Source organism: Mobula birostris, chromosome 7 (genome assembly GCF_030028105.1).
Source record: "Mobula birostris isolate sMobBir1 chromosome 7, sMobBir1.hap1, whole genome shotgun sequence".
Taxonomy (NCBI): Eukaryota; Metazoa; Chordata; class Chondrichthyes; order Myliobatiformes; family Myliobatidae; genus Mobula; species Mobula birostris.
Genome location: NC_092376.1, coordinates 31,786,291 through 31,798,457, shown reverse-complemented (window position 1 = coordinate 31,798,457; position 12,167 = coordinate 31,786,291). Strand labels below are relative to the sequence as shown.

The 12,167-nt window shown below is 39.5% G+C and overlaps 1 protein-coding gene across 2 annotated transcripts in view; it reads right to left on the bottom strand.

Annotated features, from left to right (window-relative positions):
• Positions 1 to 11,920, bottom strand: part of mrps31 (mitochondrial ribosomal protein S31) — a 35,232-nt gene extending 23,312 nt beyond the window's left edge. For both annotated transcript variants that reach the window (XM_072262856.1, XM_072262857.1), the window contains exons 1-3: positions 11,807 to 11,920; positions 8,526 to 8,837; positions 5,394 to 5,552 (exon numbers count right to left, since the gene is read on the bottom strand). In XM_072262856.1, coding sequence (XP_072118957.1) covers positions 5,394 to 5,552; positions 8,526 to 8,837; positions 11,807 to 11,865 — 530 coding nt within the window. In that variant the 5' untranslated portion in view covers positions 11,866 to 11,920. The remainder of the gene's footprint in view (positions 1 to 5,393; positions 5,553 to 8,525; positions 8,838 to 11,806) is intronic.
• Between the last annotated feature and the right edge of the window lie 247 nt (positions 11,921 to 12,167).

Here is a 12,167-nt window from a genome sequence, read left to right as displayed (position 1 = left end):
AATGCACTATTGGTGGCAGATGGTCAAATAAATCAGGCCAAGGCATTATCTACTGAGGTACAAATAACTGATCTTCACTTAAACCATCAGTAATGTACTGGAGATTGCGTATGGCATATGTCAGATTGGACTTTAATAAGTAATCTGAGTCACTGTAAAATTAAACACAGCTATGTTTTGCAGTGTTCGTTTTAAAATTGTTGAACATCTTTGTCTTAGAGAAAATCTGTGTGACTTAAAGAAAAATCTTTATAAAAACAAATTTGCCAATTAATAAGATTGAAACTTCTTAATTATCACAATTCAGTTTTGTTAAATGCAGTGTTTCTTAGTTATTACCAATTTGCAATGCTAAAATAAACCAATTTGGTTCAGTTTGTTGGTATAATCAACATTCAAATAAGCACAAAAAAACATTTTAGTACTGTAACCTCATTTTTCTGCAGAATACATAATTTTTTTTTACAGAATACTCAACCTTATTTATCGCTTCCTTGTAGCTGCTACAACAGGCAAAAAAACAAACTAATTCTAACTTAGGCTTTAGGCAAGGAAACTGAAAAGAGAGATCTGCAATGCAGTTGATACTGTTCACACCAAGGCAACACAGGCCAATCATGAACGATCCAGCCCACTCCTTATGTTATTTCCACACTATTTCCCAGGTTAAACTTTCTTATTGAAGCCTGTCATCAGGTTCATTACACCCTCTGGCCTCAGTTCTGTACAGCACAGCAATAACTGGTTCCAGGCAGCAGAACCTGAGGTCACATCCTGAACTGCCTTTTGAATGGTCACTGCTATAAGGTGCCATTGAACAGATCAGAGACATTTAAAAACAATCAAATAGATTTAAGTAACTAAATAAACAAAAACTAAAAATTATTAGAATAGTCAATTTAGTTTAACAGTTAACTATTAATATTAATTAAAAGCATGATGATTAAGTAAAATAAAACAAACCATTTACCTGTACTTACCGTATCAATTAAGGTTGGCCATTCCAATTGAATCGGGGAGGGAGGCACTGATGGCCTATGGTCTTGATTGAAACAGTGAATGCAAGAAAATACATTTGTATAACTTTACCTTCATGCTTTTAATTAACATATATATTTTCAATGTGTTTTAAGTAAATTTGGTCTCTTGGCCTCAAAGTCCACCTCATTCTGTTCTTGCACTGTATCATTTACCTGCATTGCACTTTTTCCAGAAGCTTTTACATTTTATTTTTCACTGTTATCGTATTCAATGTTCAATGATTTGATCTATATAAACAGTATGCAAGACGAGCTTTTCCACTGCATCTTGATACATGTGATAATAATAAAACAATACCAACGCATTAGTTTGGTTTCGACAGTGTTCTTGGACCTCTGGTGTACCTCTGACTTCTACGCAAGTGTAGAAATCAAAGACAAACTGACTAGAAAAGGTACCTCACTAATATTCTTTACTGAACTGCCGGGAAAAAAGTACATTTCTTGTCATTGTAACCCTTTAACTAAACATTTCTCATAGACTATGAATAGGGACATCTACTGGCAGCAGATTGGTATCACTTAAACTTCCAATTTGAAAAAACATACTCTGGGACAATATTCATGGTGATAGATAGGTTTTAACAAGCCTCATTTTTGAAGTGGGATTGCTCTTCAACTTCTTTTCAAAATGTAGTTTATCTCATGCTCTCAAGTTTACTTGGAGATATAACACATTACTGAGAGAACAGGAAACCTGATACCAGCCTAATTCTATTTTTTTAAGAAGGTCGAAGTCAAAATGCGGAAAGAATATGAGCAGTTTGCTCCTAGTTGTCTGCACAAGCTCGTCTGTGCTGAAATTAAGGAATCAACACTCTTACAGTAAAATTAAGGTTCAGCAGAGAACTGGGGACTTTAAGAATAGATGAGGAATGGAAAAAGGACAGGAAGCTCACCAAGCCCCGTTGGAAGCATCAGTTCTTCATTACTGTAAAACCCAGCTTTAGTGCCAAAAAGAGTTGGGAATGGGAGTGAACTCATAAGTGATAGAGAGGCAGTCAACATCTACTGAAAGGAACACTTTAAACACTTGCTCTAACATGATTATAAAAATATAAATTTCTATAGAAATATAGAAAATCTACAGCATAATACAGGCCGAACATGTACTCACTTTAGAAATTACTTAGGGTTACCCAGAGCCCTCTATTTTTCTAAGCTCCATGCACCTATCCAGGAATCTCTTAAAAGACCCTATCATATCCGCCTCCATCGCCAGCCCATCCCAAGCACTCACCACTCTCTGCGTAAAAAACTTTACCCGACATTTCCTCTGTACCTACTTCCAAGCACCGTAAAACTGTGCCCTCTCGTGTGAGCCATTTCAGCCCTGGAAAAAAGACCCTGATTATCCACACAATCAATGCCTCAGAAAAAGCCTCTAACTATCCACGCGATCAATGCCACATGTAGGATTATTTAAAAATTATTTTTTTCAGTAGACACAGCAGGTGGTCCATTCATTCCAAAGGCCAAGCATCCCCGGACGGGGCAAGGACAGCAACCGTTTGGCTTGCTCAGACTCGGATTGTCCAAATGAATGTAAAAGGTGAGTTTTCAGCGATCGGTATTTATCATCAGTGAGTATTCAAACAGACTCACAGCTCTCGCAGTTGTGGAACTATTTAGTGGCACTACTACATGGTAACATATGGTATCGTCTGCAGATATTTCTCACAGTGCCAATCGGGCCTCGGCTTGTACAAACCAGGCAAGGGGCATTTCACTGCCAAAACTCTGGCAGTTTCAAAGCAACTACGTTGGCCGACATGTTCAATAACCCTGGAATCATCCCAGAGCATCGGGGTCAACAATGTAGGTCTTCCCAAATAAAATATCATGAGGTATTTTAAGTTGAAGGGAAACTGCAACAAACTCCCAATTGTCCACCAAAGACTGAACATAAAGCTTGGTTAAAAACAACTTCACGTAATTACGTCATCACGTCCCCGATGTTGGGAAATGAATGACAATGCATTTTGGTAAAAGGAACAATAGTGCAAACTATTATCAGAATCGGGAGAAGGTTCAAACAACACGTCCTTGATGTGGGGCCACTCAACTTCACACACAACTCTCAGGGCTACTGACTAATAAGAAGCAAAAAAGGTCCTCTTGATTTTAACGTCATGTAGCAAATCTTTCAATGGAAATTTAAACCACCCTTTTGTTCCATGTAATATTGACACATATATTAACTACATTTATTGTGCTTTCCCTCCCATTACCTGGAAATTCGATGACCTTGAATGTAAAGTGAAAATTTGTTTGTATTTCTTAAAATTTACGGTGTCACATTCGCTACCACAATGTGGTCTCTTTTTCATTGGAGATACCAAACACAGACTGGGTGACCTACTTTATACAATTCCCCCCCCACCCCCCAATACAGTCCCCAAAGTGACACTGGGACCTTCAGGCACTACCCTGCTCCCATTTTGACTTCTTTGTATTTGACCTTCGACAGCCCTAGTAGGGCTTCCAAACATTTTTTAACGCCATGGACCATAAACTGAGGGGTCCGTGGACACCAGGTTGGGAACCCCTGAGCCCTAGGATCTTAATATTGAGCATTGTGCCAAGACAGTACTTAATTTCAATTTTTTTTTCCTTTTCTCTCCCCTTTTTGTTGTTTTTTTTTAACCTGTGCCCTGACAACTTTGGTCTGCATCTGTCACAAATATTTCCTCCATTTTCACTACCCCTCCCCTGTTCAAAATTTAAAGTCCGCCATGGGTTATCCTCAGTTTTTAATTCTGATGGATGGTCTTTGCCCAAAAAACATTGACTGTCTCCTCACAGATGTTGCCTGACCTGATGAGTACCTCTAGCCTCTTCAAGTTCTTACGGTATAATTTTGTCTCCTCTGTATGTCCTCAAAGTTTTAAAAGAAAACACATTTTGACCATCCCAATGGAGTCAATTCCACTACTCGATATATTGCGTCAGTTTCAAATATTATTTATATTCAATGCTGTCTTTTGCTCTTGGAAATAAACTGTTGATTCTTCTGTTTTTGCTGTGTTATTTAGGAACCACCAATCAATAGAAACAATTTCAATTGTAGAGTCATAGAAAATTACAGCACAGAATGGGCCCTTCAGCCCATCTAGTCCATGCCAAGCCATTTAAACTGCCTGCTCCCATGGAGCTGCATCAGAATCATAGCACTCCATATGCTCACCATCCATGTAGCTATCCAAACTTCTCTTAAACATTGAAATCGAGCTCGCCTGCACTATTTGTGCTGACAGCTCATTCCACACTCTCACGACCCTCTGAATGAAGAAGTTGCCCCTCGTGTTCCCCTTAACCTTTTCACCTTTCACCCTTAACACTTTACCACTGACAGTACTGCCACACAACCTCAATAGGAAAAGCCTGCTGGCATTTATCCTATTTGTACCCCTCATAATTTTAACTCTCAAATTAGTGTAGTGTGGAATTGGCTTTTGATTTGAAGCTTAATCTAATTTAAAATTTAAACCAATCTTAACTATGGTCCTCATAGAATTGCCCCTAGTTTTTATCTTTCCTTTAAAACATATCTGCATTCTGTTGTTACAAAATAAAACTCTCCATTCAGTGAGGAATTAGGATAAAACTCCTCATTCAACTTGGAAAATATCATTGTTAAGTAGATAATCTTGGTTTACTTTATGCATGAATTTTAAATCTTTCAAGCAATTTGAGGGAAAAAAAACTAAAAATGTACATTCTAACTTAATATTTGCCTACTGAAAGCTAATGATCGTATCATGAATGTAAGTTTAAATATTTTAAATTGCAATTTAAATATCCTGTAATATCTTTTATTCACTCTTTAAAATTACAAATTCTAAAAATATAACACAGATCCCACCCTGGGAGTTAGATAGTAGAGGTGGCACAATAGTGTAGGAATTAGCATAATATTATTACAACACCAGCGACCTGGGTTTAATTCCGCTGCTTTCTGTAAGGAATTTGCATCCTCTCCCTTGATCGCACTGGTTCCTCCAGGTCTGCTGGGTTTCTTCACATGGGTGCAATTGGACAGCAGAGGCTCATTGGGCAGGAATAGCCATGACTGTGCTGTATCTTTAAGATAAAAACAAATCTAGATGGGACCATATAAGCAGAGTTTTGTACCAGTCATCTAGGATATGATTGACCTTCATTTTAACATAAGTGTAAACAGAGGCCAGTCACACCGTGTCAGCTCATTTAAGATTGAAGTTGAAAGCAGGGATTGTTGCGCACATTATGGGGTGGTGGTGATGAGATAAATTAAGAAATCCAATTTAAAATTCACATACCATTTACAAGTTATTTTTCTTAGCCCTATTACCTTATGCAATGACCACTTACCCAATGTTGCTAACATCTCCATTTTTCTGTGCTTCTGTTTCTGATTCATGCTTTCTAAGCTGTTGAAGCAATTCTGACTCAATCTGTTTCTTGTGATGGGGCATAGATGATGCAACTGCTGAAGCTGCTGCCACGAGGTCTGGGCTTAATGTCTTGTTACTAAAATAAAATTGCAAATGTAGACTAATTAGTAACAAATCAATCGACACAATAGGAAAATTATCACAATATACCAAAGTAAATCTTTCAAAACTTTAAATATTACTCCATCAAACCTTGTTCCTTTAAAGACCTAACTTCTGACCCCAAGTGGGTAGCAACTTAAGTGCTATAATTGTATTCTGTATCTCAATACGGGAAGAAAATATTAGCCACGGTACTTGCTCACTTATGGAATTACAGACAACTATCAGCAGAGGGCTATATTGCACATTGTCCACGACAACCAAAAACGACAGCTTTTTCGGCTAATCTGCTTCCATACTCTCCTGCATGTACTTTTAAATGTGCTGAAGGTTTGTGCTTCCACTACCCTTTCATGCAGTAAGATTTAGACCCTAACCACACCTCTACTGAATTTTCTTTTCCCTGAATTCTGCTGCAATCCTCATAGAGGGATCAGAAGTGGAGAGTGTGAGCAATTTCAAGTTCCTTTGTGTCAAGATCTCTGAGGATCTAACCTGGTCCCAATGTATTGAAGCAGCTATAAAGAAGACGATACAGCGGCTATATTTCATTAGGAGTTTGAAGATATTTGGTTTGTCAGCTAAAGCACTCAAAAACTTCTGCAGATGTACTGTGGAGAGCATTCTGACAGGCTACATCATTGTCTGGTATGGTAGGGCTACTGCACAGGACTGAAAAAACCCACAGAAAGTTGTAAAATTAGTCAGCTCCATCTTGGGTACTAGCCTCATAGCATCCAAGACATCTTCAAGGAGTGGTGCCTCAAAAAGGCAGTGTCCATTATTAAGGATCCCCAGCACTCAGGACAAGCCCTCTTCTCAATGTTACCATCAGGAAGGAGGTACGGAAGCCTGAAGGCTCACACTCAGCAATTCAGCAACAGCTTCTTCCCCTCTGCCATCCGATTCTTAAACTGAACCTATGAACACTAAATCACTTTTTTAAAAAAATTTGTTTTTGCACTATTTTAATCTATTTAATATACACTATATGTACTTACTGTAATTGAGTTATTTATTTATTCTTTCTATGTTATCACATATTGCATTATACTGTTGCTAAGTTAACAAATTTCATGACACATGTCGGTGATAATAAACATGATTCTGATTCTAATTCCTCCACTTGGTTACTGGCCAGTAAAGGAAATAGATTCTTCACGTTCACCCAGTCAAGATTTGCCATAATTTTATGACATCATTGCAAAATAATCAGGCCCCAACTAGAGTAACACACAGAAAATGCTGGAGGAACTCAGCAGGTCAGGCAGCATCTACAGAGAGGAATAACGAGACAACATATTAAGCTTTGACTCAACTATTCTGAAGTCCTAGCAACCTTCTCAAACCTCCTCTGTACACATTCTAACGCCATCATATTTGTGCTGTAATTTGGTGAAGAAAACCATAGACAATATAAATAGTATTCTTTGTACAATTTGAACATGACCTCCTTTATTTTTTTCTTCATTTTTCAGTACTTGTTAACAAAAGCAAGGCTAGCATTTACTGTCCTTTTCCTAATTGACCTTCAGAAGATGACAATGAAAGGCCATCTTGAATTGCTACAGCCCATTTAGGTGAAGGAGTGGATATCGATCCAGTGGTGATGAAGGAATGGCTATATATTCGCAGAACAGGAACCTGCAGGCAATGTATTCCCATGCGCCTGCTACCCTTGATCTTCTTGGATGGTAAAGGTTGCACAATTGTGGGGTACTGTCAGAGAAGCACATGCAAGCAACTGTGGTGCACTGTGTAGATGGCATGCTTTGCAACCATTATGTGTGATGGTAGAGAGAAAGACTATTCGGGGTTGTTAATGCAGCCAGGTTGCTTTGGCCTATGAAGCTTTGTGGCTTACTTCATAAAGGCATTTATCCCAAATACACTCTTAGCCATTTATTTACCTATCATGCCACTTGCAAGAATTTCCAAGATCCTACTGTTCCTATACACATCTATTTGTGCAGTGGTCCCCAACCTCTGGGCCGCGGACCGATACATTGCCACAAAGCATGCAGGGGTGCAGCGGTGGCCGGAATGCACCCAACACATCTTTAAGAAAAGAGCCGAAATATAACAAGCTAATTAATTAGGTTGTTTATTTCGGCTTTTTTCTTAAAGATTTCCTGGGTGCGTTCTGGCCACCGCTGCACCACTGCATTCTTCGCGGCAATGTATCGGTCTGCGGCCCGGAGGTTGGGGACCACTGTATTTGTGTATTCATTCGTCTTCTTTATCTTCCTCAAAAGCATTATCTCACAAAGTTTACTGGCCAAGTTGTGTCATCCAAACTGCTTTACTGCTTTTAATGTCTATAGGCATTAAATGATCACAGATCTGGGTCACATCATCTTCATGCTTGGCCTCCGTAGCTCATTGAAGGAGGTAAATATTAGCTATAGCTCTTAATCATTCATGGAATTATAGAAAATTATCAAAGGGCCATTTTACACAATGTTCATGCAACCAAAACCAAGGGCCATTTAAACTAATCCCACCCACTTGCCTAATTGTTCAAGCAACATACACAAAATGCTGGTGGAACGCAGCAGGCCAGGCAGCATCTATAGGAAGAAGTACGGTCGACGTTTCGGGCCAAGACCCTTCGTTGCCTAATTGTTGGCTGTTTGTCCTTCAACACTGTCAGGTGGCGTAGAATAAACCATGAGGTAACAATGGCTGAGTTTTTAGTGCCACCTAACACCAATATGACATTCTCCCACATGATAAACCAACCTGACTATTTAAAATATTTAACAGTCAAAATAATAACTTCAGAATTCTCCTTGTTTAATCATAACCATCAATAATTTCATTGTTCAAACTTGTACAACTCCAAAAGCACTAGGTTGTCAGTATGTAAATAAGGCTCACTTGTTATTCTTAACAACAATTTTGAATTTGTGGTCTTTTATGGGATTCCAGTATATTTTTGCGTTACCTTTGATTTTTAATTTCTTCAGTTGCATGCTGAAACATGCTGGTTGTGCTTTCCATGGTTTCTGGCTCGGCTTTCGTTTTATCCTTTACTTGGTCTGTTCTCAGGGCTCGCAACTTCCTCTTGGTGCTGATTTCCACTTTCATACCACCAATTAGGTTCAGCAAATCATTTCTCGCCTGCGGAGCAGCTTCCTTTTTCTCTGCATTTTCCTGCGGTTCTGGTGCCGTACCCCGCTGTATTTCATTATCGTTTCTCAGCCCGGCAGAACCAGTAAAGATGGGCCTTTGGCCTGTTCCGGTCAGCAAGCACAAACTGAAGAGATAGAATAAATACAACCAGATTCATTAGAACGAAGGAGAGGTCATTCCTTTATTAACACAACCTATTCTCTTTTTTCTCAGCCACACCATCATTGGTTTGCCTTAGCACAGCTGCACTGTATCACACGCAAAAGAAGTCATTTAAAAAATCACATGTTTAAGTAAAGTTGCACAATAAAATCTCCAGCTGGTCAAGTTCCCTTTTTGTGACCCACTTTAAAGTATGACTCCATTTCTCAAATCTCACTTTAAAATAGCATATAAAAATATAAAAGAATGAAGTAATTATAAAATATTTCTAATGTGCTGTAGGGTTCAAAGCACAATAATCCAGTTTGATGCTTTGGCGTAACACCGAGGGAAATGGCACTAAAAAGCAGAATCGTTCAGACTTGATATCAAGTCTGCCCATTTGATAACTCAGGTATACATTGGAAATCCCATGCCTCTCCAGTATATGAAAAGGACAATAATATCAGCAAAACATCTCGGTCTGCAAGGTGTGCAAATACAGAAGATGAAAGCCTAAAATAAAAGACTGAAAATCTAGAAATTTTATACAATACTTTTTAAAAAGGAAATCCTTCACATCAATAGTCTGCTCATCATCTGATATTAGATACAATTATCGTTATTCCTCATTTTAAGGTAATTGCTTCTGTAAAAGGGCTCATTTACTTTTCAACAAATGTTAACTGTTAACTTTTAAGAGGTATCAGTGGGTATCTATCTAAAATAGGAATGCATTCATGATCCTATCCTTAGTTTTTGCAATTTAAGCAGTGATGGGCTTTCCTGAACTTTTGCAGAAATGGTATTCCATAGTAATATTGAAATTTCATCCAGTATACTGATATTTACATATGATACTTGTGCCTTCATTGTGGTAAAACGTCCCAAGGTACTTCACGAGAATATTGTCATACAAAATTTGACACTAAATCATGAGAGACATTATACCAGAACAATTTTCAAAAGCATCCCTTAAAGGTAGAGGTGCAGAAACAACTAGGGAAGAAAATTTGTAGGTGATAGGCACAATCTATTATCTTGTAGGTGATAGTAAAAGGTACAACTGGGGCAAAGAAAGCTGGATGAACAAACCACCAAAATTAGCAAGTTTGAATTACGGGAGTATTGTAGGATGGAGGTTGCAAATAGTGGGAAAATGTTTTTGTTTTGTTTGACTTGAAGCTAATCCACGTCTACCAGCAGAAAGCAGATGATTGAATGCAATGTGATGAGGGGTTTAAAATGAGCTGATACTCACAGAATGAAAGATAACTAGTGTGGGAGTGGGTAAGTCTTGAGAAAGCAACAGCAGAGTTTCGCAAAAGATGAACTGAGGCAGATGCAGTGATAGATATTTTGGAGCTGGAGGTGGATTGTCATTGTAATGAAGAGGGATATGGGAATTGTAGCTAAAATTAATGTGGCTCAGCTTCAGACTGTAGCCAGGATAGATGGCAGAATTAGTAGCTGGCTGACCAGAAATGAAAAACAGAGGGACTCTACAGTATAAGCACACGGCTCACTGAAAGTGGAGTCACAGGTAAACAGGGTGGTGAAGATGGCTTTCGGCATGCTGGCCTTCATAAGTCAGGGCATCGAGTATAAAAGTTGGGAGGTCACAGTGCAGTTGTACAGGATGCTGGTACAACCACACTTGGAGTATGGTTTTCAGTTTTGGTCGCCCTGCTAGAGGAATAACATTACTAAACTGGTAAGAGTGCAGAAAGGATTTACCAAATGATGTCAGGACCTGAGGTGCTGAGTTGTAGGATACTGGACAGGCCAGGACTTTATTCCTTATAACATAAGAAACTGAGTGGTGATCTTATAGAGATGTATAAAATTATGACAGGCATAAATAGGGTGAACACACTCAGTCTTTTTCCACAGATTTGGGGAATCAAAAACTAAAAGGGTAAAGATTTAAGGTTCAAGTGGAACTGGAGGGGTGATATTTTTCCACAAAGGGTGGTACCAATGTAGAATCAGCTGCCAGAGGCTAAGGCAGATACAATAACCAATTTAAAAAGACAGTTTGACAAGTGCATGGATTGGACAAGTTTGGAAGGTTATGAGCTTAACATTAGCAAATGAGTCCTGCCAAAGGGCTTCAGCCCGAAACGTCAACTGTACTTTTTTTCCATAGATGCTGCCTGGCCTGCTGTGTTTCTCCAGCATTTTGTGTGTGTTGCTCAGATTTCCAGCACCTGCAGATTTTCTCTTGTGTATGAGCAAATGGGACTAACTTAGATGAGGTATCCTTGTCAGCATGGACCATTTGGGTCAAAGAGGCTGTTTTCATGCTGTAAGACTCTACCTCATATAGTTCTGTATAAGAGAGGCAACTAGCAACCATGGGCCCAACATTGGTATCACTTTCCCAATTACATTAATGGTGTCCAAAAGAACTGATGTGACAAGTGTCTGGGGCGCATCTTAGATTAATGCATGGTGGGATGGGGGAGGGTGTTTACAGAAAAGGCAGCCATAAACACTGTTCTGTTTTGGATCTTCCATGGAAGCTGGTACAGATGCTTTATCCGAACAAGCTGATCACATCACTAAACATGATGAAAGTCAGCACTTGCTGAAGATGTCCCAGCCTCTCATTAATATATGACTAATCCAATTCCATTTATGACCATTGGTGACCCTCCATTCCTGACGCCTGAGCATCCTGCAATTGAAGGATGGCCAAATCCTTGTGTTTGATTGCCGTTTATCCGGCTCTTCTGTGATGCAAATGCTGGTCCATTCATCACTTTAGCCCAAATCTCATCCTTTATTCGTTCCTTCTCCTTCTCATCACTTCCACCAACCCCCCCGTCATTTCCTTCTCATTACTCCCTCTCCCTATCCCGGCCCCTCCTCGCTTCTTCCCCATCATCTCCACGCCCACGTCCTCTCCCAACCCCAAACTCACTCCTTCACTCCCAACCAACACCTCACCCGCAACCCTGTCGCCGAGCTGCCCCACGTTTCAGCACCGACACCGCCGCTCTCTGCATCGCTGTAACTCCGGAGACAACTGCTTGCAGCACCGACTTTCACTTGTGCACCGCTGATACCGCTTCCCCCGGCAACAATCATCCAAACAATGATTCCGGCTTCGCGGCACATCACCTCAGTTTCAAAATGATCAAAGTCAATGAATGCTCTTCTTATAACCAAAAAGAACTTTGTGGAAATAGAATTATTATTTCTCTGTTTTGGCATGCTATAAGGATAAAATTAAGCCTCAGCATAGAATTGTGTTAGAACATAGAATAGTACAGCACAGTACAGGCCCTTCGGCCCACAATGTTGTGCC